We start from the raw sequence: 25,769 nt of genomic DNA, 5'->3' as shown, positions 1-25,769 counted from the left end.
AGGGAGATCCTGGGGGGGGGGTGGGCAGCACACTGGGCATTAGCAGACACTGAGCCCTCTTCCCCTGTCTGGCCCCATAACCAGTCATATACCATCATGTCACCTGCTGTGCTCAAATCTGAGCTCCAGAGCCCCACCCATCCCAGCTCTGCCCTGCCACCAGCCACCAGCCCCACTGCCCAGGAGTCCTACAGCCAGTACCGTGAGTAGCCCTGGCCTACGGGTGAGTGGTGGGGAGTTCCTTAACAAAGCAGGGAGGGGCTTGACTCCCCCCTTACTATCCCCCAGCTGTTCCTGACGTCTCCACCTACCAGTATGATGAGACATCAGGCTACTACTATGATCCTCAGACTGGCCTCTACTACGATCCCAACTCCCAGGTGATGGGGCAGTCCAGGGAGTGGGTGGGGTCTGCAGTTTCCCTTCTTGAGGTCCTCCCTCATGCCCCCTCTCCACCCCCTACCACCACCCCAGTATTACTACAATGCTCAGAGCCAGCAGTACCTGTACTGGGATGGGGAAAGGCGGACCTACGTTCCTGCCCTGGAGCAGTCGGCTGACGGGCATAAGGAGACAGGGGCACCCTCCAAGGAGGGCAAAGAGAAGAAGGAGAAGCACAAGACCAAGACTGCCCAACAGGTGAACATCGAGGTCCAGCAGTCACTGGCTGGCTGTCAATGTCTTTTGATGACAGCATTTCTGTCATCTGTTACCTCTGCTGCTGAAGGAGCAGGGTGCAGCTGGATGTGTATGTGGGCAGTAATTTCGCTCAAGGGAGACCAGGCTCCTGGTCTAGCTCGTTCTTTGCTGTGTGACCTTGAGCCAGGGAGTCTCCTCAGTACGGGGCAGGGCCACACACCTCTCTGAGGTGGCCAGTGCCATCCACATGAGGTTTGTCAGCTTTCCTGTCCCCTAGTAGGCACCTTCACACTGCTGGTGGGAGTGTGGGCTGGTGTGGGCATGCATACTCCTTTGGGTTCACTCCTTTTGAGTGGGCACTCATGGGGATGTGTCCATGTCTACATATAGATATGTTCCAGAGAACTTCTCTCAGGCCCAGCAGGGGGCGGGCAGGAAAACAGCCATTGCATTGTTCTGTGTAGTGGGCAGTTGGAGGGAACCTCAGTATCCGTCTATAGAGGAAGAGTATGACAGTCTGAGTGCAGCCCTTAGAAGCAAGAACTTGATGATCTGGTAAATTCTAAAAATGGTGTTGTGCATGGGGGGAAAACAATGTAATATGGAATGTGGCAAAGTATCACACATGTAAATAGAAATTATAGACACAACCATCCTATGCATTTTAGAATGATGAAATGAACACACACTGGGAACATAATAGTGTAGGTGCCTGTCAGGAGAATGGGGGCACAGCCAGAGAGGGGCTTGATGACAATATAACAGAGAAATGGGAACTTTCACCACCGCCTCTCTTACCCTCTGCTTGAGGTGCAGGGAAGGATGGGGCAGGCTGCTTCAGGGGCAGTGGGCAGTAGATGGAGTTGGTGGGTTTCTGAGAGCCTCATCCCACCATCACCCCTAGATTGCCAAGGACATGGAACGCTGGGCCCGCAGTCTCAACAAGCAAAAAGAAAACTTCAAAAATAGCTTCCAGCCCATCAGCTCCCTGCGAGATGATGAAAGGCGGGAGTCAGCCACTGCAGATGCCGGTTACGCCATCCTGGAGAAGAAGGTGTGTTATGGCCACCCATCCACACCCCTCACCCCCATCTTGTCATCCCTCCGGTGCCAATGTGGAATCCCTGAATTTGTGTCCCTCCACCTCAGGGAGCACTAGCTGAGAGACAGCATACCAGCATGGATCTCCCAAAACTGGCCAGCGATGACCGCCCAGTGAGTGCCCAGGGCAGAAAGAGGGCGAGGTGGCTCTGATCTTGCCAGGCCTGACCTCCCATCCCCTCCCACCTTCTACAGAGCCCACCTCGAGGGTTGGTGGCAGCTTACAGTGGGGAGAGTGACAGTGAGGAAGAGCAGGAGCGAGGGGGCCCAGAGCGGGAAGAGAAGCTCACTGACTGGCAGAAGCTGGCCTGTCTGCTCTGCCGGCGCCAGTTCCCCAGCAAGGAGGCGCTCATCAGGCACCAGCAGCTCTCTGGGCTTCACAAGGTGACTGAGGGAGGCTTGGCAGGGAAACTTGGTCTGGCCTGGCCCAGCCCAGCCCAGTCCAGCTGCTTCACTCCTTCTGTCCTTTTGCAGCAAAACCTTGAGATTCACCGGCGAGCCCACCTGTCAGAAAATGAACTAGAAGCACTTGAGAAGAATGACATGGAGGTGAGATGCGACCCACTCCCAGGCTCCATCCCCTCTGTCCCTTGCCAAGTGTATGTCCCCTCAGGCAGCTGGTGCTCAAGTTCCTTAGCTGAGTACAGCCTGGCTGCCATCAGCTATCTCATGTCCTGTGCCTGTGAGGCTTTTTCCTAGTTCTCCCATGCTGGTTGCTCACACCCACAATATCCTGCTTGACTAACCTAGATCTGTCTAACCTCATACCTGTTAGATCCAGCTCCCATGGGATTCCCCCCCACCACCCATCTATGTCCATATATCCTACCAATAGTGACCAGCTCCCCCGTTCTCTCTCACACACAAACTTTCAGCAAATGAAGTACCGGGACCGTGCAGCTGAACGTAGAGAGAAGTACGGCATCCCTGAGCCACCAGAGCCCAAGAGGAGGAAGTACGGTGGCATGTCTGCAGCCTCTGTGTGAGTGCCCAGGACCAGGTGGGGGGCCTGGGGCCAGTAGGCCAGTTACTCATGCTGTACTACTTTCTCCTGCAGAGACTTTGAGCAGCCCACGCGGGATGGTCTGGGCAGTGACAACATTGGCAGTCGCATGCTTCAGGCCATGGGCTGGAAAGAGGGCAGTGGCCTGGGCCGCAAGAAGCAGGGCATTGTGACACCCATTGAGGTGAGTCTCCCATGATCCTATCCCCATCCTCCAGTTCTCTCTGCTGCAGCCCTGCCTTGCTCCCATCCCCCCTGACAGAGCCTGCCTTCCTCACACAGGCCCAGACACGGGTGCGGGGCTCCGGCTTGGGTGCCCGAGGCAGCTCCTATGGGGTCACCTCAACCGAGTCCTACAAGGAAACACTGCACAAGACAATGGTGACCCGCTTCAATGAGGCCCAGTGAGGACCTGCGAGAGCTACTTCCACATCTGTTCATGTCCAGCCCGGGCAGGGGAGAATGAAATGTTTAGTGGTCTGCGCAGGGCCCTGCACCTGTCCATTAGCCCAGTCCCCAGCCAGACAGGCCCTGACCAAGTCAGACTTTGAGTTGGTGACTTGCTGGAAAATTGGGCTAGGATCATGTTCTTTTTATAATAAAAGCTGAAAAGTCCACAGCTTGCATGTCTGTTTCTCATGTCCCAGCATTGTGGCCCACACAGAGAAGGGGCTGAGGTGGGTGGCAGTGGTGGCATTCACAGTGTCTGGTTCATGGTAACTACCAGCTCGGTGGGGGCTGGGGGGCAGGCAGAACATGGAGTTCTGGCCTGTGCCCCAACCCACAAGATTCTGGTCACAGCCTTTCACCATTGTCAGGGCCAGAAAGTCATGCTATGCTAGGAAATCCAGCACCACCAGGGCACCATCGGGCTTGAAGTCCCCCTGGGTCAGAACCAGGATTTTGAATACCCTATCCCCTGGCCTTGCCACCCCGCAGGGCATTTGTTCTAAAATGGCAAAACTAAATAGCACTTGGCTCTCCCTGGGTCTGCGGACAATGCCCTAGGGCATCTCCAAGTAGGTGACAGTAAGCAATCTGGCACCAGTAGGCCCTGTGCCCTCGGGGGACTGATGACCCCAAGGGGTGGAGAGAGAGCAGCTTGGCCTGCCAATCCCAGGCCCCAGGGATGCCCACTAGTACCATTTGGATCCATCCTTGTCCCCATCCTCCAGGGTTGTTACCATAGGGCCCCAACAAGGAGTCCTCATATATGGCCAGCAGTAGTAAATGGCACAACCAGTCTGGAAAACTTTGGCTGTTTCATATATAAAGGTAAGCATACACTTACCTTATGATTTAGCATTTCCATTCTTAGATATTTACCCCAAGTAAATGCAAACATGTCAACAAAAGGACTCATATATGTATTCGTAGCAGCTGTATTCATAATAGCCAAAGACTGGTAATAACCCAAACATCCAGCAAGAGGAGAATGGGGAAAATTATAGTCTATTCATGTACACTGGTTCCTTGGTTTTTGAATGTGATCCATTCCGGAAGACCAAGTTCTGAAACTTTCGAAAACCAAGGGATCAACAGCCAACAGCTAGGCCTCAGGATCTTGCCCTCAGCGGAAGCTGTGTGGCATGTTCGACTTCTGAGGCGTGTTTAAAAACCCAGGCATTTCCGGGTTTACAGTGTTCATTACCTGAAATGTTCCTCAACAGAGACCTTTGAAAACCGAGGTGCCACTGTAATGGAATACAACTCAGCAATAAAAATGAACAAAATACTGATACAAACTTCATGATTGAACCTCACAAACATGTTGAGGGGGGAAAAGACAAAAACATTGTAGACTGAGTCTACATTTCTGTGGAGTTTTCAATCACATGGAACACATTTATGGTGACAGCAGTCAGAGTAGGATGGAGGTGGAGAGGGTGTTATTCACTGGAAAGGTAGCTTTCTGGAGTAATGAAAAAGTTCCGTATATTTTTTAATTTTTTTAATCCTAACCAGAGGATATGTTTGTATTGATTTTAGGGGGAGGGGGGAGAGAAAGAAAGAACCATGTGAGGGAGAAACATCCATCAGTTGCTTAGCGCCCCAACTGGGGATTGAACCTGCTGCAACCTTGGCATGTGCCTTCACTGGGAATCAACCCCGCAACCTTTTGGAGGATGCTCCAATCAACTGAGCCACCAGCCAGGGCAGGTTCCGTATCTTGACTAGAGTGCTCCCTCCTCACTTCCGCCACTTTCGCCATCTTAGTCTGATCCCCTCCTCACTTCTTGGACTCGCAGTAGCTTTTCCACCGTTTTTTCTGCCTTTCTCCTTAGTTTGTTCTCTCACCAACATATATAATGTGACTGCCTTGATCAAAACCCTTTTTGCAACTCTCCATGGATCTTAGAATAAAAACCAAACATCTCTGGCTTACAATGTCTTCTTGACATGTCCTCCATCTTATTTCACAGTGCTCTCCCTTCCTCACACCTCTCCAGCTACAGACTTCCGTGCTCTTCCTCAAACATGCCAAGAACTTCTAACCTCAGGGCTCTGCACCTAATGTCCCCTCTGTCCGGAATGGTTTCCCTGTCCGGAATTGTTTCCTCCATGCTACACGTGGCTGGCTTCCTCACTTTTCACATGCCGCTTTCTCCGAGAGGCAATTCCTGACTTCATGGGGTATCAGGGCAGGTCTCTCTGAGGTGAGGGAAAGGATAAATAAGAAGGGAGAGGTCTGATGGAAGAGTGTTCCGCTGCCTTTTCCCACCCTGCCAAAGCACCACTCCCGCAATTCCACAGCTCAGGTTTACTTTTCCCAAAACCCTGGCCGCGGATGCTCACCACGTGCACCAAACACCGGTCGAGCCGGACTACTACCCCCAGCATGCCTCGCGCTTTCGGGAAGGACCACAACCCGTAGGGGTGTTTGGGTCTGACACGGGCCCCCGTTGGCACGGGAGCAGAGGCAGACGCCCCTCTAGTTAAGCGTCTGTGGTACGTTCCAACCGAGGCACTCCAGACCCCGCGCTTTCGAGCTCCGCGCAAACTCTGGCTCTTCTTGTGCGACGGAGGAGCTGGTTTAATCTTCCGTTGCCCCGTGGCGTCGGCTCATCTCCAGCAGGAAGGCGAGGCTTCCGCTCGACGCAGGGGGTGAGTTGGGGCACGTGTCCCCAAGCGCCTGGACAGCATTTGAGGGAGGGGTCTCAGTTTCGGAGTATTACCCCCAATGAGCATATTTAGAGGCTCTGGGCCCGGGGCGGCAGTTTTGAGAGGGACCCTTAGGAAGTGGCCTTTGGGGACTCGGAGTGGGATGTGGGAATCTGTTTTAGGGAGTATCCCTCGGAGGCAGGATTTATATACCCCTCAGAGACAGAGTTTAAGGGGATGTTTGAGGAGACCCTTAGGGTCCATGTATGAGTACTCTGTTCTTGGGGCAGGTTTTGGGGTGCTCCCTAAGGTGTTAGGCGAAGTTTGAGGTTCCTGAAGTCAAGGCGAAATTTTGGAACGGCTTGTTTCAGGAGAGGTCCTGGTGACTGTGGGAATGTTCGGGATCAACGTGGCATTGTAAGGGTATATGTGGCCTTTGTAACCTCTGGTTCTATGGTGCGGTCCCCCTCTGCTTGGGTACCCGGGGCGGAGAAACTGGAGATGTCGGGGCCCACAAGTTGGTAGGGAGAGGAGCCCCTAACCCATACCGTGGACGGGGCGCTGGAGCCCTAGGCGCTTCCTGAGGGGACCGGGTGCCACCGAGCCTTCCCTAGCAGCGACTTTATCCATTATTCATGAGGAGGTGGGGCTGTGAGGAAGTCCATTTTTGCCTCTTTTGCACCTAGTCCGCTGGAAGTATGGCTTGTGAATTATTCAAGAGGGGCGGATCAGCATGCTGAAGGGGCGTTCTACAGCCTGTCTAGCAAACTAGAACTCATTGATTAATCGTAAAGGTGAGTAGCATCCGAGTTTTCTGTAGCTTTTTCTAGGGGCGTTGTGCATAATTCATGAGGGGCGTAGCTTTCACGGCTTCATCTGCATGATCCACTGTTAGCTTTCCCTTATAGGCTTCAGGATTTAAACGTTCCCTCTAGGGAAGGGATGGGGGCCTCCAGGCCTCAGGCATGGTTCATTAAGCCCAGTGATCTCAGATTATGCACAAAGGCTCTAAATTCAAATCCCATTGATCCCTGCCAGCTGTGTGATCTTTGGCAAATCTTTCTGTGAGTCTGAAAAATGGGTATAGGCAAAATGATGATCAGATTAGTTTACATGCATTTAGCACTTTATTAGCCCATTTCATCCCCACAACAGTCCTAGGAAGCAGCTTATTATTATCCCATTTTATAGATGAGGGAACGGACACCAGGAGGGTAAGTAATTTGCCTATAGTTACAGTCAGTGAGTGGCCGAGCCAGCATTCAAACCTAGCCAGTCTAGTTCCAGTCTGTAGTTTTAATCAAATGCTATAATCCCCCATCTCCCCCCAATTTAATGGTACTACTACTAATGTTAGTTATATAGCACTATGTGCCAGGCACTGTTCTAAGCCTTTTCTACATATTTACTCATTTTAAACTCCATGACAAGGTAGGTTGCTATTCTCATTTTATGGGTGGTGAAACAGTGGCCCAGATAAGTGAAGTGTCTGGCCCCAAGTCACACAGCTAGTCATCAGTGGGTGGGAGTGATTTTTGTGAGGGTTTAAGAATTCTCTAAGGTCACCTTTGAGCTGGAACCTGAAGGACAAGAAGGAACCTATTTCCTGATCAGTGGTACTATGCACAGAAAGGAAACACCACAGGAGCCACCATCTCTATTAATGGGGTCTATTGTTATTCCACAGTGTTGAGTTCTTATTGTGTGCTTGGGGTTTATCTCTGGTGATCTCTAGTCTCTCCTACCTATTAAATGGACATTGGTGGCTTTAGCATTCCAATGTCCTTCTGGGAGGGTGTTTAAGTCATTATTTTAAAAATAATGCCCCAAGTTGGGGGTTTCTCTAGTGGCTGGGTATACCCTCACTCACCCACAACTAATTTTATATTTACATATTACCTTTGTATTAATATATATTTAAAAATTTATCAGTGTTCTGTGCCAGCACTGCCGTGAACTCATTCCATAATTCATATTCTCTGATTTTGATAATGCATATTGCTTTTATGAGGTAGATTACTGTCCCCATTTTACAGCTGTGGAAACTGAGGCACCTGTCAAAGGCATGCAGTGAGTCTGGATTTGGTTGGACCAGACCAAGGCAGCCCTGGTTCATGAGCAGTTAGTCAGGGGTGGGGAGGAAGCAACTACACTTCCCCTGGGTTTCCCCTTTGGCTCTATGACATGGTCTTTAATTATTCATGAACAGGAAGGAGTGGCCATGTTCCCATGCTGGAGTACCTAATTCCTACTTGCTGGGCAGGGCGGTCTGTCCAGCCTTATGCATAATTCATAATAAGTGTGGGACCTTTCTTGACCTCCCTGAGCTTCCAGGCTGAGCGGCTGCAGCATTGTTATTTATTATTCATGAGCAGGGGCGACAACGTGTTTTCCTCTTAGTAGCCCTATTTCCCTGCTTACAGGGTATTAGATGAAGCAATAGGCTGACCTGTCCCTTTTGTTCCAGCCCACTGAGATTCGTGCATTATTCATGAAGGATGTGGCCTTGGTCTCCTTGGCTTCCGGGCTGCTGCAAGATAATTAATTATTCATGAACAGTGGGGTGTGGCTTCCATATTTTAACATTGGCTTTCTGGTTGCCGGTGGTTTCAAACAACCACCTGGCCTTATGCATAATTCATGATCAGGAAGTGTGGACTAGATGCCTTTTCTTGGTTTCCATGGCAGCCTGGCTGCAGCACTGTTTATTATTCAGGTTCAATGGGGCGTGGCCTGTTTTACCTGTTTTCATACCTGTTTTCCTAGTTTAGTGCCGTGGTAGCCACCAGGTGGAGCTGTTCCTCTTCGAATGAGTCACAGAGGAGAAGGGACCAAAATGGGCGCGGTCTGCTTGCATCCGGGTTCCTGGAGGTGGGGCCCAAGGTTTTGTTCCGGCCTCGCGCTCAGTGGCCGCCATCTTGTGTCGGCTGCTGAGTTAAAGGAGGTGGCAGGGACGAGCGCAACCACTACAGCCAGGGGAGGAGAAGGCGGCTCAGGCGGCGGCAATTCCTAGCGGCCCAGACGGCAGGGAGGAGGAGAAGGAGGAGGGTGGCGGCCGAGCTTGGCTTCGGCTCCTAGAGGAGTTGGCGGCGGCGCGACCCGGGGAACCGGCATTGGTAACGAACGGCTGTTCTCAGCGCCTTGGCTGGGGTCTCGGGATGCATTGGAGGGGACAGGGCCGGTGCTGGGCCAGGCTGATGTTGGGGCGGGCCGTGCTGATTGGGACGCTGGGGATGGGGGGGGGTGCAGATCTTGGGGCGGGGCCATTTCCTGTCAGAGACCAGCCAACTATTAAAGACCTTCTCTAGAATCTCCCTTCGTACACCTCTAGTCCCTCATTATTTGCCCTCGCAGCTTCCAAGATGGGCCAGACCCTGGGGAGGGAGGGTTCATAGGCTTTCATTTCTGAGACTAATCTAGCATCTTCCTTCAGACACCCCACCACACACACACACACACACACACACACACACACACACACAATCAATCAATCAATCAATCAATCAATCTGCCCTCAGCTTCCAAGGGGACTAGACCCTGTGAAAGGCTATTTGGCTCTGGCCTCCATGTCAGAGACCCCTCTTCCACATCTCAGATCTCCCAACCCCACCCTCGCCCTAGCATCTTCCATGAGAAATACTCTGGGTTCAGCACTTCTATTCAGAGGATCCCTTCAGCGTTTACCTTTATAGACGCCTTTCAATTTCTAGAATCTGCCCCTAGAGACTGTCTCTACTATAAAGGAATGCCTTTTTTTTTTATGGTCCCAGTATTCTTTTCAGAGACTACCCCTTTGCAGGCCTCAGCATCTCCCCCATCAGATACACCTAACCCCCAGTATCTTCCCTCAAAGCCTCCCAGGGGACCATGTACCAGAGAGGAACTGTTTGGACACATAATCATCCATCAGAGATGCCCCTGCCAGCATCTGCCCTTGCAGACCCTTTTGGCTCCTATCCCCCTCTATCAGAGACTTGCCTCTCAAACCCCACCCTTCACTCAACCTTTGCCTTCAGAAACCAACCAGGGTTCCAGCTTCTCTCACAGATTCCTTAACCTCACATCAGGCTTCAGAATCTACCCTCAGAGCCTTTCAAGGTCTACATTATCTTTGGTCAGAGACCCTCAGCTTTTGTTGTCAGCTTCATAGGACCCCAACATCATTGTCAGATGTCCCTTCCACCAAGTCCCAGTTGTCCTCCATCAGAGTAGAAAACCCCACTCCTCAGCCTCTACTCTCCAAGCCTCCATAGGATCCCACATAATTGATCAAAGAAACCCTACCCCACTTGGTGACCTAGCTAGTATCTGCTTACTGAACTTTTTAGGCCCAGAACTGTTTGGGCTTAGCCTCCCCTTTCTACCCTCTCGGAGAAGCTGCGGTCCCAAGCCCCTATACCAATGAGATCAAAACAAGGCCTTTGTGCTCCAGTAGAATTCCCTCCCCAGCCCCACCCTGGGCCTCAGCATCCACCCTCATAGCCTCCTGGGACTCTGGCATAGATGTCAGAGACACCTTTCCCCTGGACGTCCCTAGTTTTTTTTTTCTTTTCTTTGCAAGTCCCTATTTTTGATCAAAGATTTCTCTCAGCCTGACCCCAAGAGAACCTCAGTGCCCCAGCATCCTCACAATGGAGAACACCTCTCCTCCCAGACCCCAGCATTTTCCTGCAGCCTCTTTTGGCCCCAGAATCCCCCACCCATTCCCCTTGTGCTTCTACAGGGCCCAGCAACTGTCCTGCCTCCTTGCAGCATCTGGGGACCTCAGGTGTAATTTCCCGGCCCTTCCCAAAAGATCCCTTTCCAAAAATTTGAGTTTTAGCTACCTTGCTTGGCCTGCCCCACTTGGCCCCCAGGGCTTCAAACATCCCCTTTCCCACCTCCCTCTGAGCCTCCCTGGACTCAGACAACTACCTCCTGACTCCTCTCTTTTATGTTCCTAGGGACTTCTCAGTTAATCCCTCCTAGGAGGCTTAACAGGCCCCAGCATCCTGTGCCCTAGGTTCTCCATCCTAATAACCTGACCTGCCCTCTCTCAAACCTGCTCCAGGACTCCTACCTCAAACCTCTGATTTGAGTGGTAGAGAATGTTCAGGCTTCAAAATCACCAGTTTGGAGACCTCAGGCAAGTTCTGAAACTGAGCCCTCAGTTCAGCTTTGCTGAACAGTTGATAGTATTTGCATCCTGATTGGGGTCTGAGCATATGTTGAGGGAGAAAGGATATCAGTTTTGTGCTGGAGGTGGGGGATCTTTAGCTCCTCTCTGGGGTTTCTGCCCCAAACCCCTTCTGCTTGCTTTGAGACTGGCCTGTTCCAAACCTCTGCAGTTGAAATTCACTCTAGAACAATCAACCAAAACCTGCTCAGACCCTACTGCCAGCACTAGGGGTCCAGAGGTAGAAGGTGAAGATATTAAAGATATTTCTGGTCCTGGATCATATCTGATTTAGGGAGCTGGGAAATGGTGTGTCCCAAGCAAGCAAACCAGTGGCAAGGCAAGGAGATAAAGTAATGCAGGCCACTGCACGTGCCAAGGGAGGAGCTTACTTATGTCCTCACATCACTGAGTTCTGCCCACAGACCTTGATTTTTTTACCTTCCCAGCAGCCTCTTGAGAATATTTCCATTTGTCCCCGCTTTTGGAGGAAATGGGACTCAGAGGAAATGAGATCCCTTCCCAGGTCAGAGAGTCAGTAAATGGAAAAATATGATTTGCCTTTGTCTCTCTAATTCACCAAGCGTTCTACGTTGGTTGGTTCTTAGCATTCCTAGTAATAAAGCTGGCTGACTTGGGCCCTAGCCTGCCTCCTGCCTCCTGCCTCCTAGGCTCTCCCTTACCCCTCATCCCTTAGCACTGGGTCCTGTGCCCTGGGCCGGGTCCTGACTATTCCCCTACGAAGCATTTGGCAAGCAGTCCCAAAAGCTCTGGGCAAGTGACTGGAGTTCTTGGGCCTTTGTTTTCTTTGTGATTTGGGCATAAGGTTATTAGGTCCATGGGCATCGTTAGGATTAGGCAAAGCCCTTTGCTCTTTGACTAACAGGCAGTAAGTCCTGGATAGATAGCAGGGAGCTCCTGTCATCTTGCTTAGTGCTAGAGTGTGACAGGTGCCAAGATGGAATCTTAGGTACAGCGGTTGTACTCAGTGTGATTGGGTGTGTTAGAACAGGCTCAGTGTAGAACAGAGGCTTAGAGGAGCCATAGAAGCGAGGGAAAATGATTCTCCAGTGTCTGGATCCAGTCACCGCCCCCATCCCCAGATTTCACTTCCACAGCAGTCTGTATTGTTCTGTCTCTGGGACCTAGTGTGTGACACTTGGCAAGTTACCTTGCCCTTTAAGCTCAGGTTTTCCCATTTGTCTGGCAAGGATGCTCAACCTTGTCTTGCAGGGTCACGACCATTGAGAGGATGACACCTGATCACACTGGGAGGCAGCCTGGGCTTCAGGCACAGCAGATCTTGGTCTGGGTCCAGATTGGTTACTCTCTGTGGGAACCTCAGTCGAGTCACCACACGTCCTTAAGTGATTTTTTTCCCCCTTCAGTGTGAGTTGGGGAATGTTATTGATAGTAGTCCCAACTCCATGGGGGTGCCCTGAGAACAAAGTGAGGGAAGGCGCATAAAAGTACTTAGTATGATGTCTAGCCCAGGGAGGACTCTAGTAACACATCATCATTGTTAACCTGCTTAAGGGACTCCACGTGCAGATAGGGCTTGGGAGGTGTGTGTCTTCTCTCTCCCTGCCACCTCTTATTGGCCTGGGTGTCTCCCAGAGCTGGGGTGGGAGGAAGGGGTGGAGTTTGGGCTTTGTAAAACATCCTCCCTGAGCCCCTCTGGGGACTGGATTCTCTGCTATCATGCTACCCTGATGGATGTCCAAGCCGCTTTTCCTTCCCGAACCCCTGTCACTGGGGTTAAGGGAGAGGAGAATGGCTACTCATTTTTGCCCACCTGCTCTGTGCCAGGCTCTATGGTCTATGTTCTATCTCAACAACTCCATGGGGTAGATAAGTGGTATTATCACCCTAATTTTACAGGTGAGGGAACTGAGCTCGTAGTGGTTAAATGAGATCTGTTAAGGAGTGGCAGGCTGACCTAAATCTCCATCCCTCCTCTGACTTCCCCACAAGTACATTCTTCTTGTCACTCCTTTCACCCTACAGGATTGAAGTCTCTCCCTCATTATGCTGGGCTGGGGAGAAAGGCGAAATGGCCTGGTGGTCAGCAGCATGGATTGCAAGCCAGACCACCTGGGTTCAGAGCTTAGCTCTGACAGCTGTGTGACCCTGGGCAAGTCACCTCACCTCTATGTACCTGTCTCCTCTTCTGTAAAATGGGGATACTAGCCCTTAAGTTTTCCCTTCCCCCACACTCTCCACTAACCAACAGAAACATCCACATTCCCCAGGCCTACCTGACCTACTTTTTTTCCTCCAGATGTCCAGCTCGCCGCTGTCCAAGAAACGTCGCGTGTCCGGGCCTGATCCAAAGCCGGGTTCTAACTGTTCCCCTGCCCACTCTGTGTTGTCCGAAGTGTCCTCTGTGCCAACCAACGTAAGTGTCTTCTTTCTGGAAACTGGCAGGCGGGGTGGTTGGGGTGGTGGTTGGGAATATCCTTTGTATCACTGTCCATCTGTCCACACCCTACTCCACATGTCTCCTTGAACCTGTTCTTCCCCTCCATCCCTAGGGAATGGCAAAGAACGGCAATGAAGCAGACATAGATGAAGGCCTTTACTCCCGGCAGCTGTAAGTGAGGCTGAGGTCGGGTGGAGAGGTGGGAAGTGGGGCTCTGAGAGGATATGGTCAGGAGGGCCAGGTCCTGATCTGGCATGCCCCCTAACCTGGCAGATACGTGTTGGGCCATGAGGCAATGAAACGACTCCAGACATCCAGCGTACTGGTATCAGGCCTGCGGGGACTGGGCGTGGAGATTGCCAAAAACATCATCCTTGGTGGGGTCAAGGCTGTCACCCTACATGATGAAGGCACTGCCCAGTGGGCTGACCTCTCCTCCCAGGTACCTCTTCTCAACCCGTCTTCCCTGCCAAGACACCAGTCCCTCAGGCTCCGTAGCCACTTCACTTCATCTCCTACTCTATTTTGCAGTTCTACCTGCGGGAGGAGGACATTGGTAAAAACCGGGCTGAGGTTTCCCAGCCCCGCCTCGCTGAGCTTAACAGCTACGTGCCTGTCAGTGCCTACACTGGCCCCCTCGTTGAGGAATTCCTTAGTGGCTTCCAGGTACCTCGGGCACAGCCCAGCCTCCTGCCCAATTCTCTCAGAGCCCATGTTGTGTGTGTTCATTTGTCCAATATTTAATGGACTGGCCTACGTGCCAGGTTTCATGCTGGCAGTACAGCTAGGGGACGCAGGCAGGATTTAGATCTTGGACCTGCCTTTTCGGGAGGGAACATGTGGACAGAGCACAGATGGGAGCCAGACTGCCTTAGCATGAGTCTCTGCTTCTATTAGTATGACCTCGGGCAGGTCACTTAATCTGTGACTTACTTTTTCCTGTTTGTCAACTCAGGAGTAGTAGTAAAACTGACCCCATAGAGTGTTTGTGAAGGCTAAACACTTAGAATAGCAGCTGGCATATGATTAGGACCATCTGGTGGTTTGTTAAATAAAAAGTTGGGGAAAGAGATTCTGCCCTGGGGTGTCCCGACAGCCAGGGCGCACTGCCACCGAACCCTGAGGTAGGGATAGGAGCTCACCATGGTGGGGAAGGGTGGGCATTCAGGCAGAGAGCAAAGTCCCAAGGAATTGTGGCTGACTAGGCATTATCTTGAGAATTGGGAGCAAGTGGGTGTGGTAGGAGTGAGCTCAGACTTTGGCTGGAACAGTCTTACCTCTTCTGTGTCTCACAGGGCATGGCAGGGTTGTAGGCAGGCAGCAGTGGGTGTTGGCAAATGAATGAGTCAGATGTTCTCCAGATTCTTTCCTCCCAGCTGCCTCTTTACCTTGCCTGCCATGGTCTAGGGATTCCTAGGGATTCAATTTCTCTTCACTGAGCTTCACTGGCTCTGAATCTGATACACAGTAGATACTTTGTGTTTGTGAAAGATCTGAACCAGCAAAGCCCTCAGGACTCCCTGAACCCTCGCACCAACCTTCCTCCATTATTCCCGTGCTGAGCCTCCGCCTCTCTGTTCACAGGTGGTGGTCCTCACCAACACCCCCCTGGAAAACCAGCTGCTGGTGGGTGAATTCTGTCACAGTCGTGGCATCAAGCTGGTGGTGGCAGACACACGGGGCCTGTTTGGGTGAGTGTCCCTGCCCTTTTCCCCAATCCCTACCAGGCTCAGGTCAAAACCCCCAAGCTCTCACTGCCCTCAGCTACCCAGGTTTTAGATTCTGTATATTCACCTCCCCATGTGGCATGAATACCATCTGATTCCCAGCAGGGATGGGCTGAATTTGCTCAGCAAGCATTGGCTGCATCTTGAGGGACACATGGGGTCCCCCTGTGCATGGAACTCAGGCATCAGCCTTGTTGCCCCCTCTACAGGCAACTCTTCTGTGACTTTGGAGAGGAAATGATCCTCACTGATTCCAATGGGGAACAGCCGCTCAGTGCTATGGTTTCTATGGTTACCAAGGTGAGGAGACCAACTTCAGGGGTCCTAGCAGGCAGATGGGCAGCAGTAGGCCTTCTTGCCTGCTCCTTTTACCCTGAGCTTGCCTCTGAAGACTCATTCTTTCTTTAACCAGGACAACCCTGGTGTGGTTACCTGCCTGGACGAGGCCCGACACGGGTTTGAGAGTGGCGACTTTGTCTCCTTTTCAGAAGTACAGGGCATGGTTGAACTAAACGGAAGTCAACCCATGGAGATCAAAGTCCTGGGTAAGCTGGGTAATCAGGAGATAGGAGATGTGTTCCTGGGCTCTGATCGAAGGGAGACACACCCTGGATGTCTGAGTTGAACCAGAAATAGTCCCCAGGGATCCAACCACAGCTGGTGGGCATGGGGAGGGGGGGTTGCTGTCTTGTGTCTGAGCTGTTCCTGGGAGAATTGGTCCCTGGTATCTACACTGAGGGGGAAAGGTCTCTTGTATTTGAACAGAGTAGATCAGATGATCCACTCTTGTCTGAGCTGATTTAGACAGGAAGCAGGAGATGTTTTCCAGTGTAGACTCGGGGCCAGGGACACGGGATCTCATGGGCTCAGAGCTGGATCTAGAGCAGAAGGGAGATGGCTTCTGATGTCCAAGTGGAACCTGGGGTGGAGAAGATATGGCTCCTGATGTCTGAGCTATGTCAGGAATGGATTTTTTCTTATCTTGTGGGTGCTGTGGGTTTGGGGGAGGGGAGGTAGCCTGACAGCTTCCCTGTCTCCTGTAGGTCCTTATACCTTTAGCATCTGTGACACATCCAACTTCTCTGATTATATCCGTGGCGGTATCGTCAGTCAGGTCAAAGTACCTAAGAAGATCTGCTTTGTGAGTGTGGGGGGTGGGGAACTGTAGGGGTGGTTTTGGACATTTCCAGGTTCTCCATTCCTTTCTTCTGGTTCTGATGCCCTGCCTCCACAGAAATCTTTGCTGGCCTCACTGGTAGAGCCCGACTTTGTGATGACGGACTTCGCCAAGTATTCCCGCCCTGCTCAGCTGCATATTGGCTTCCAGGCCCTTCACCAGTTCTGTGCTCAGCATGGCCAGCCTCCTCGGCCCCACAATGAGGTGTGTGGGTGGGTGAGCCAGCAAGGGCAGATGACCTTGGCATTGAAGGCCCACCGTGCCTCTTTACTTGTCCACCCTTCCCCACAGTGGCCTGATAGGTGTGTTCTTGGTTCATTCTGCCCCACCAGGAGGATGCATCAGAGCTTGTGACCTTAGCCCAGGCTGTGAATGCTCGAGCCCTGCCATCAGTGCAGCAGGAGAACCTGGATGAGGACCTCATCCGCAAGCTGGCATATGTAGCTGCTGGGGATTTGGCACCCATAAATGCCTTCATTGGGGGCCTGGCTGCCCAAGAGGTCATGAAGGTTGGTGTAGATGGAGAATGACAGGCTTGAGGGTGGGCCAACCTGGCTCTATCACTTGCTATTTTTCTGTTTTGCCCCCATTAACCACTGACCACTTTCCCTCTCTTCCCCAATCTCCAGGCCTGCTCTGGGAAGTTTATGCCCATCATGCAGTGGCTGTACTTTGATGCCCTGGAGTGTCTCCCTGAGGACAAGGAGGCCCTCACAGAGGACAAGTGCCTCCCGGTATGTGAGTGTGGCCCACAGGGAAGGCAGCACTGGGGAGCATTTCTGGGAAGCCCCCTCTTTGACCCTCTTCCGTTCTCATTCCCTAGCGTCAGGACCGTTATGATGGGCAGGTGGCCGTATTTGGCTCCGACATGCAAGAGAAGCTGGGCAAGCAGAAGTACTTCCTGGTGAGTGATCCCCTTGAACACCTCCTCCCTTCACCAACCCTGGCCTGTGGCCACCTATTCTGGGTTCTCCTGCCTCCTGAGGGAGGGCCTTTTGGTTCTTATACCTCTATCGCATTCCTTTTGCCATTATCTTTATCTTGAGGGAAAGCCTGGTGCAGCCTTCTGTTAACCCTCCTCTGGTGATGCCTCCCTCAGGTGACTGGTTGGTTATTTCTTACAGCCCTGGGACTTGAGTATGTGGCACTAGACCCTTATCCAGGCTCCTGCTGTCTTCAGGGGGAGTGAGGAGTGATGGGTGACTTTAAGCTAACCTGCATAAACCAGGCTCTGTCTCTTGGCTGTTTCCTAGGTGGGTGCAGGAGCCATTGGCTGTGAGCTGCTCAAGAACTTTGCCATGATTGGGCTGGGCTGCGGGGAGGGCGGAGAAATTGTCGTCACAGACATGGACACCATTGAGAAGTCAAATCTGAACCGACAGTTTCTGTTTCGGCCCTGGGATGTTACAGTAAGTGGAGGAGGGAGGGATTTGTCATCTCACTTTCCTCCTGTCTTTTGTTCCTATTCTTTCTGGAAAGGAGGCCTTTCTTTTTATTTCCTTTAGTTTCTCTCTGTCACTCATTCAAGAAACATTTATTGAGTATCCTTCCATGGTATCTATAATTTTTCATCTTTTTTTCTTTCTTAATGTCTTATCAATGCTGTTGGGACATTGTGTTGGACACTGAACTACTTCCAAGTTTAGTGATTCACTAGAAGAACTCACAGGATTCAGCATATAGTCAAGTTGTATTCATAGCTATGATTTTCTCCAGCTAAGGATGCAGAGCAACATCAGAAAAGGGAAAAGGCACCGGGGTGAAGTCTGGGAGACCAGGCACAAGTTTCTAAGACTCTTTTCCCAGTGGAGTTGCACAGGACATGCTTAATTCCCCCCAGTAGCCAGTTGCAGCATGTGAAATGTCAACCAGGGAAGCTTATTAGAGACTCAGCATCCAGGGTTTTTACTGTGGGCTGGTCACATAGGCACACTCTGCTGGGCACATACCCAAGTTCCAGACTTCCAGAAGGAAGGTAGGTGTTGGACACAAACCACATTGTTTGCACAAGTAGTCTAGGCACAGAGAGCCATCCTTGTCAGGAATGGTGAGAACCCTCCCAAAATCCAAGTTCCCAGGTGCCAGCCAAGGGCCAGCCTTGCAAGCAGGCCTGTCCTCGGGGTGTGCTTTATGCCTGCTAGGTTCACTGTTCTCTGCACAAATGGGTTATACAGGGATCTAGCTGGGAAGCTTTCTGTAGGGGACAATGCCATTTATAGTTCGTAATAAGTGGTGTGCAAAGGAAATAGCAAAAACAAGGGAAGTTGGGTGGGCTCAAAACATGGGTTTGCAGTTTTGATAACAGTGGTTGAAGAAGGGTCTGGAGACTGAAGGGTGTGAGGGAGTAGAAGAGTGCTCCAGGCCAAGATGAGTGCCCAGGCCATGATCCAGAGGTGGGAGGGCAGTAGGAGACGAGCTAAAGGAAATGGGGCCAGCTCCTTTGACCCTCAGTGGAGGTGGGTGCTGGGGTAGAGTTCTGAGCAGAGGAGGGACAGGACCTGACTTGGGGATTTGAGAGGATCCTGCTTGTCGGTGTACTTACATCCTGTTTTGTTTGGGGGAATGTACCCCCAACCCTGGGTGCTGTTACCGGAAAGAACAGTAGATGTTGGGTAGGCAAAAGACCAGATGGGTGGCCTGTTGTCTCCATTCAGTGTCTCGTCACTGCTTCCCTTTCTACTGAGTCCCTGCCACATTCATCACAGCTCTAGCCATGTGGCGCTGTCGCAGACTGTCTCCTGCTAAACCAGGGAGCCTCCTGTGGTTGGTTGGGTGAATGCACAAGTAACTTGAGTTCTTTTTTCCCATCCCCACCTTGCCCCTGCTAGAAGTTAAAGTCTGACACTGCTGCTGCGGCTGTGCTCCAGATGAATCCTCACATCCGGGTGACAAGCCACCAGAACCGTGTGGGCCCTGACACAGAGCGCATCTATGACGACGATTTCTTTCAGAACCTCGATGGCGTGGCCAATGCCCTGGACAACGTGGATGCCCGTGAGTTTGGAGGCAGTGGGTGAGGGGATCAAGTGCAGAGGGGGGTGGGTGTGTGTGTGTGTGTGTGTGTGTGTGTGTGTGTGTGTGTGTGTTGAGGGTGCCTGTGTTTCTGTCCTCTCCTGATGTCCCTCCCTTCCTCCGCCCCAGGCATGTACATGGACCGCCGCTGTGTGTACTACCGTAAGCCACTGCTGGAGTCAGGCACACTGGGCACCAAGGGCAACGTGCAGGTGGTGATCCCCTTCTTGACAGAGTCATACAGCTCTAGCCAGGACCCGCCTGAGAAGTCCATCCCCATCTGCACGCTGAAGAACTTCCCCAACGCCATCGAGCACACCCTGCAGGTGATCAGCTTTGGGGGGCGAGGGAAGGGAGTGGGTATCCTGCCTCTCAGCATCTGGGCTCCTGGCCTTTAGGTGTTGTAAGCCTAAGTACAAGATGTGCTTTTTCTCCAAACCTTTCTCCCTCACTTCCCATCCAGCAGCCTAGGTTTTTAGCATGGTTTGTTTTTTCTTTTTATTTTGGGAAATTTTCAACATGTAAACAAGTATAAAAAGTAATATGGTGAATACTCAAATACCACTCGTCACCTAGATTTAACAGTTGTTCCTGTTTTGCCACATTTTCTTCTTAGATTTGTGTATTTTTTTCTTTGTGCTGAAGTAAGTTATGGACATCACAACACTTCACTCCCTGATACTTCAGTGTGCTTCTGCGAAGGGAGGATGTGTTTCCACATAAAAGGTCTCTCAACCTTTAATTTTTTTTTATTGAGGCATAACATCAGTAAGGTACAGAGAGCTTAAGAATAACTTTTTTCTTCACACATTCTCTATTGTAACTACTGCCAAGGTCAAGTTCATTGGTTTTTTAAATTGAGGTGTGGGGGGTGGGGGAGTGGGGAAGGTTAGGAGCAGTGTTTGAGGGACTTTCCTTCTTCCAGAGCAGTGTTCTTTGTATTTGATTTATTTACTGATGGTCTTTCTGTAATGTCTCTGGAAACCCACTTTGTCAGTGATTGCCCCCATGTAATTCGTTTGCTCTGTCCACAGTGGGCTCGGGATGAGTTTGAAGGCCTCTTCAAGCAGCCAGCAGAAAATGTCAACCAATACCTCACGTAAGTAACCAAATGCCCCCTTGCCCCTTCCCCTGCCTGCCAGCCAAGGCATCCTCTCTGTTTTCCTCAGTACTATAGATCCAGCATCAGGCAAACTTCACATGAATCAGTGAATGCTCGGGCTTCAAACCGCTGGGGGTCAGGACTAGCTTTCCGTGGAGAAAGTGGGGTTGCCCTGGAGCCCACTCCTAGGGCCGCTATGTAATCCTGCCCCTTTGACCACTCCAATTCCTGATAGAGACCCCAAGTTTGTGGAGCGGACCTTGCGGCTGGCGGGCACCCAACCCTTGGAGGTGCTGGAGGCCCTGCAGCGCAGCCTAGTGCTGCAGCGCCCACAGACCTGGGCCGACTGCGTGACCTGGGCATGCCACCACTGGCACACCCAGTACTCTAACAACATCCGGCAGCTGCTGCACAACTTCCCTCCTGACCAGGTAATGCCCACTTGCCAGGTCTATTGGGCAGAATCTGAAACAAGAACCTGCTGTGGGCTCCCTCCATGTGGCTCCTCTCAGTCATTAGTCCAGCTGTGGCAGGTGCACCAAGGCATGGGGATCTCAGAAGAATGATTAAGCCTGACTTGTTTTCCCCACCCCTTTTCCTTTGAGCAAGAGACTTTGTTTCCCTTGTGCTGTGGGCTGAGTCATACCAACTTCCAGGGCTATGGAGATTATGGGGGAGAAATTTTGGAATTAAGAGCACAGGAATCAGTGTGAATTCAAACCCCAGCTCCATTTGCACTTAGGCAAGTCACATAACCTCTCTGCACCTCAGTTTCCTCCTCAGTGAAGTAGAGTATCTACTTCATGGGGATTTTTGTGAGGATTTATTGGTACTTACTAATATTAAGTTTGTACAGTGCTTGGCAATCCATAAAAGTTAGTTGAATGGTTGTGTGTCTTGGTCAGAGCAAATGCCCAGAAATTGGTGGTAGTTTTCTCAATGAGCTCCCTGCTTCAGCCTGGCATTGGAACTTCCATCCACAGAACCCTGCAGCCTGGGTCTTTCATGATTGACTCCAGCCCTCTGTGCGTGTCCAGCTGTAGTGAGTCAGGGCCTATCCAGGGCCAAGGTGAGGAGTTAGGATTGTTAGAGAGGCCTCCACTCTCAGGTCCTGCTCCTCAAAAATCTCTCTATTCCCTTAGCTCACAAGCTCAGGAGCTCCCTTCTGGTCTGGACCCAAACGCTGTCCACACCCACTCACCTTTGATGTCAACAATGTAAGTCTCCTCCCTGGGATCTTCTAGGGTCAGTGGGCGGATGGTTGAGAAGGAGGCAGAGACTCCCCAGATGAGGGCTGATGTGCTCCCCCTTCTGGGCCCTGCCTTCTCCCAGCCCCTGCATCTGGACTACGTGATGGCTGCCGCTAACCTGTTTGCCCAGACCTACGGGCTGACAGGCTCTCAGGACCGAGCTGCTGTGGCCGCACTCTTGCAGTCTGTTCAGGTCCCTGAGTTCACCCCCAAGTCTGGTGTCAAGATCCACGTCTCTGACCAGGAGCTGCAGAGCGCCAGTGCCTCTGTTGGTGAGGATTTTTGGCCAGTCAACTAGGAGTCACCACTCCACTTGTCCCCAGCCCAGCCTCCTTACCAGTCCTCTGCCCCTTGCTCTGCTCTGCGACTCTAAGCCTGAGGCTTCCTCCACACCTTCCTTTGAGCCTCTCTTCCTTTGAAATGAAGAGGGTTGGTTAGGGCAAATTCTCTCCCTCACTCCCTCTCCCTTACCACTCTCTAGCCCTCAGGAGAACTAGCTGTTTGTCTCTCTCGCTCTGTACATATCTGCCTTGAAAGAAAAAGTGTTCTCTGTTTTTTCTTGATCTCTTTATCTGGGGGGGGGGGTATGATCTCCATCAATCATCTCTCTCCCTTGTTATCTGCCTCCATCTTTCTATCCTCATGTCCCTCTGTGTATGTTTTTACCCTAGTATTGCCCTTCATATAGCTTTCCTTCCCCCCAGAACCCCATCTCTTTCCCTCAGGGGTAAAAATAGTAATTCTTTTAGGCTTTGCAGGCCATATAGTATCTGCAGCTATCATCTCTGCAGCTGAAGCACAAAAGCAGCAATATACAGTACATGTAAATGAACGAATGTAGCTTTAGTCCCACAAAATTTTGTTAATAAAACAGGTGGCAGGCTGAATTTGGCTCATGGGGGCCTTAGTTTGCTCACCGTTGGTCCATGTATTTATCCACATACCCTTCCCTTCCATCTCTCTCCCTCCATAGGTGATGCTTCTGTAGCTGTTATTCCCCCTGCATTTCCCTTCCATCTCCACTCCCCTTACTCTCCATATGTCTTCCGTCTCTCATCACCTCCCATCTTCCTTTCCAAATATCTACCCTGACATGTTCCTTTCTGTATATTTTCCCCCCTTTACTTCTCCCTTCATTTCTTTTCATCCATATACTTCCTTCCTCTTCTCATATATGTATGTCTATGTAGTATATGTAAAACATATATAAAACCTCCCACCTGTCTCAACCTGTTATATGCATCTATTCTCCCCTTTTCATGTCTTCTCTTTTCCCCTCTATATCTTTCCTCTATATTGATATCTGCATATTTCCCCCCAACTTCCCTTCTGTGTAGCTTTTGCATCCCCCCTTCCGCATCTCCTCCATGTCTCCCCACTTCTCTGTACATCATTCTTCCCAAGGTCTCCAGCTCTCCCACCTGGATCTCTCCATCTCCACTTTCTCCTAGTGTCATCATTTCAGTTCCATAGTGTCTCTAAAGATCTTGATGTGTCGTCGTCCCTGCCGCCCCCTCCCCCCCGGTCTTCAGGTTTGTGCTCCGTTGCCTTGCTTTACCTCTCCCCCTTGTTCCTCCTCTCAGGATGGCTTTCCTTTTCAAATCCTTTACCTGAACACCTTTTGCCCCAACCTGGGCTTTTGTTTTCATCTTGGACGCTGGCCTGGGATCTAAAGAGCTGTTGGTATCTTCTCTTTTCTGTAGATGACAGCCGTCTAGAGGAGCTCAAGGCCACATTGCCTAGTCCAGAAAAGCTCCCTGGGTTCAAGATGTACCCCATCGACTTTGAGAAGGTGCTGGGTGGGGACCCTGGGCAGTCAAGGGGGGTGGACTAAACACAAATAGGCTGGGCAGAACAGATCTCTGGGGATCTGGAGGCAGCCCCAGGCCTTTGTAGGGATTGGATCACGGGCTTTCCATGCAACCCTGAACAAATAGATTTTCCCAGCCATGCCTTTGTGATCTGAGAGAGCCCAGCAGGTAATTGCAGTGTCCCCAAAGGCCAGGCATCCTCTTCCTCCTCTGATCCTCTCATCTTCCCACCCTTCCCCTACCCGTAAAAGGATGATGACACCAACTTCCATATGGATTTCATTGTGGCTGCATCCAACCTCCGGGCAGAGAACTATGACATTCCTGCTGCAGACCGGCACAAGGTGAGGGGATCTAGACCTGACACTTCACCCTCTCCCAGGCTTGAGTTCCCCTCATTCCATCCCTTCTGTAGACTGGGAGCCTCTTCCTTCTTAACTACCACCTTCGTTGATTTCTCCTGCCTCACAGAGCAAGCTGATTGCAGGGAAGATCATCCCAGCCATCGCCACAACCACAGCAGCTGTGGTTGGCCTTGTGTGCCTGGAGCTATACAAGGTAGTTCAGGGGCACCGACGGCTTGACTCCTACAAGAATGGTTTCCTCAATTTGGCCCTACCTTTCTTCGGCTTCTCTGAACCCCTTCCCGCACCCCGTCACCAGGTGAGGACCTGCATCGGGAGGTAGGCTTGTGGGTGGGGTGTTTCTCTGTAGAGCTGGCTCTAGTTTGCTTAATGGGCTTTTGCCAGGTGAGAGTTTCTGTCAGTGTGTACCTACTCCTTTTGTCTACCCCTTGTTTGTTTATTCACTCTTATTTATTGAGACCCTTCTATGTGCTAAGCACTGGTCTTATTCTACCTGTGGAGGCCCTCAGAAGAGATGGGACATTTGAGTTGTGCTCTAGGAAATTGTTGATAACTATACAATAATAGTAACCAACCTTTATTAGGTGCTTACTATGCTAAGTTCTTTTACTGGCTTCATTTATTAATTCACTTAAGTATTTATTGAGCAACCCCCTAAAAAGGGCAGGATAAGGAAGACTTGAGAGTACTAGGTAGTAAGGGGATGGGTTTGGGATTTTAAATGTGAGATGGTCACAAAAGACCTTGCTGAAAAGATGACATTTGAGTCCATACTTAGAGGAGTTGAAGAGACAGACCTTGTAGGCTTCTGGGAGGAAGGGAGTGTGCCTACCTGGCATGTTTGAGAAAGAAGTCGCTAAAGTAGAGTGACTAAGGTGAGGAGTAAGAGAGTAGGACTACAATGACGTAGGGCCTTGTCGGTCATCGTAAGGTTTCAGTGCTTAGGGTGAGGCAGAAGCCACAAGAGAATTTTGGACAAAAGAGGCTTGTGATCTTGCTTAGCATGTCTCTGCATGAGTGGAGCGGGGAGAATGATGAGGATAGACCCTCTGGTGGCCCCCATCTTACTGGCCTGCTTCTTGTCCCACAGTACTATAACCGAGAGTGGACGTTGTGGGATCGCTTTGAGGTACAGGGGCTGCAGCCTAATGGTGAGGAGATGACCCTCAAACAGTTCCTTGACTACTTTAAGGTGAGGCCCCTTCCTCATTCTTTCCCCACATGGAGGCAGAGTGTGCATATGACTGGCATGTCCACCCCCATGACACTGCCATCCCCCTTCCCTCCTCCAGACAGAGCATAAATTGGAGATCACCATGCTGTCCCAGGGCGTGTCTATGCTCTACTCCTTCTTCATGCCAGCTGCCAAGCTCAAGGAACGGTTGGATCAGCCGTGAGTTGGGTGGCAGGGAGCCTCAACTTATAGTTATCCTACTCCTGTTCATCACCCTTCACTTCCTGGGCTCCCCTCACCCACCTGCCCTTCCTCTCTCTCACATTCTGCCTCTCTGATTCTCTGCTCTTCTGCCCCCAGGATGACAGAGATCGTAAGCCGTGTGTCGAAGCGAAAGCTGGGCCGCCATGTGCGGGCACTGGTGCTTGAGCTGTGCTGCAACGACGAGAGCGGCGAGGATGTTGAGGTCCCCTACGTACGATACACCATTCGCTGACCCCAAGCCCCCCTTCTCTAGATCCCTTCCAGCCCAGGGTTCCCATTTGACCTCTGGCAGTGACCCAGCTAGCGAAGCCTGGTATTCCCTCCTCATCCCCCCACCTGAACCCCTCTTACCACTGCTTCCTACCTTGTTCAGAACCTTGAATCCTAATAAACAGTTATTAACTCAGACATGGCATGCCCTGCTGGTTCCAGGGAAGGAAGGGAGCTGTCTGGTTCAGGTGGTAA

The 25,769-nt window shown here is 51.3% G+C and overlaps 2 protein-coding genes across 12 annotated transcripts in view; both read left to right on the top strand.

Moving 5' to 3' along the window:
- Nucleotides 1-3,362, top strand: part of RBM10 (RNA binding motif protein 10) — a 28,378-nt gene extending 25,016 nt beyond the window's left edge. For all 9 annotated transcript variants that reach the window (XM_016218472.2, XM_016218471.2, XM_087829517.1 and 6 more), the window contains 10 exons: nucleotides 85-202; nucleotides 289-380; nucleotides 475-639; nucleotides 1,544-1,693; nucleotides 1,789-1,854; nucleotides 1,936-2,124; nucleotides 2,215-2,289; nucleotides 2,616-2,722; nucleotides 2,798-2,927; nucleotides 3,026-3,362. In XM_016218472.2, coding sequence (XP_016073958.2) covers nucleotides 85-202; nucleotides 289-380; nucleotides 475-639; nucleotides 1,544-1,693; nucleotides 1,789-1,854; nucleotides 1,936-2,124; nucleotides 2,215-2,289; nucleotides 2,616-2,722; nucleotides 2,798-2,927; nucleotides 3,026-3,151 — 1,218 coding nt within the window. In that variant the 3' untranslated portion in view covers nucleotides 3,152-3,362. The remainder of the gene's footprint in view (nucleotides 1-84; nucleotides 203-288; nucleotides 381-474; nucleotides 640-1,543; nucleotides 1,694-1,788; nucleotides 1,855-1,935; nucleotides 2,125-2,214; nucleotides 2,290-2,615; nucleotides 2,723-2,797; nucleotides 2,928-3,025) is intronic.
- Nucleotides 3,363-6,549: 3,187 nt separating this feature from the next.
- On the top strand, nucleotides 6,550-25,710 carry UBA1 (ubiquitin like modifier activating enzyme 1). Of its 3 annotated transcripts, none has more exons than XM_016218467.2 (26): nucleotides 6,550-6,639; nucleotides 13,282-13,398; nucleotides 13,535-13,593; nucleotides 13,696-13,864; nucleotides 13,954-14,088; nucleotides 15,007-15,113; nucleotides 15,359-15,449; nucleotides 15,562-15,694; nucleotides 16,193-16,290; nucleotides 16,384-16,530; nucleotides 16,659-16,835; nucleotides 16,956-17,060; nucleotides 17,150-17,230; nucleotides 17,580-17,735; nucleotides 19,155-19,320; nucleotides 19,468-19,664; nucleotides 20,373-20,437; nucleotides 20,676-20,871; nucleotides 21,583-21,657; nucleotides 21,773-21,962; nucleotides 23,394-23,482; nucleotides 23,753-23,845; nucleotides 23,973-24,164; nucleotides 24,957-25,058; nucleotides 25,159-25,259; nucleotides 25,401-25,710. In XM_016218467.2, exons 2-26 carry the CDS (start codon nucleotides 13,282-13,284, stop codon nucleotides 25,534-25,536), a joined length of 3,177 nt encoding a protein of 1,058 aa, XP_016073953.2. In that variant the 5' UTR covers nucleotides 6,550-6,639; the 3' UTR covers nucleotides 25,537-25,710. The 3 variants fall into 3 exon arrangements, with proteins under 3 accessions (XP_016073953.2, XP_016073952.2, XP_087685638.1); XM_016218466.2 differs by lacking the exon at nucleotides 6,550-6,639 and adding an exon at nucleotides 8,862-8,961; XM_087829512.1 differs by lacking the exon at nucleotides 6,550-6,639 and adding an exon at nucleotides 12,483-13,134.
- The last annotated feature ends 59 nt before the right edge of the window (nucleotides 25,711-25,769 follow it).

The sequence above is a fragment of the Miniopterus natalensis genome, chromosome X, assembly GCF_054644295.1.
Source record: "Miniopterus natalensis isolate mMinNat1 chromosome X, mMinNat1.hap1, whole genome shotgun sequence".
NCBI lineage: Eukaryota > Metazoa > Chordata > Mammalia > Chiroptera > Miniopteridae > Miniopterus > Miniopterus natalensis.
Note: the sequence above shows the minus strand (reverse complement) of the source record. Positions and strands in the feature narration are given on the sequence as shown.

Bases quoted from the DNA above. Each gene is read 5' to 3' on its own strand.
- UBA1 (XM_016218467.2), top strand. From the start codon at position 13,282: ATGTCCAGCTCGCCGCTGTCCAAGAAACGTCGCGTGTCCGGGCCTGAT. The intron at 25,059-25,158 runs GTGAGGCCCCTT...TCCCTCCTCCAG, and splicing joins AGTTCCTTGACTACTTTAAG to ACAGAGCATAAATTGGAGAT. The intron at 25,260-25,400 runs GTGAGTTGGGTG...TTCTGCCCCCAG, and splicing joins AAGGAACGGTTGGATCAGCC to GATGACAGAGATCGTAAGCC.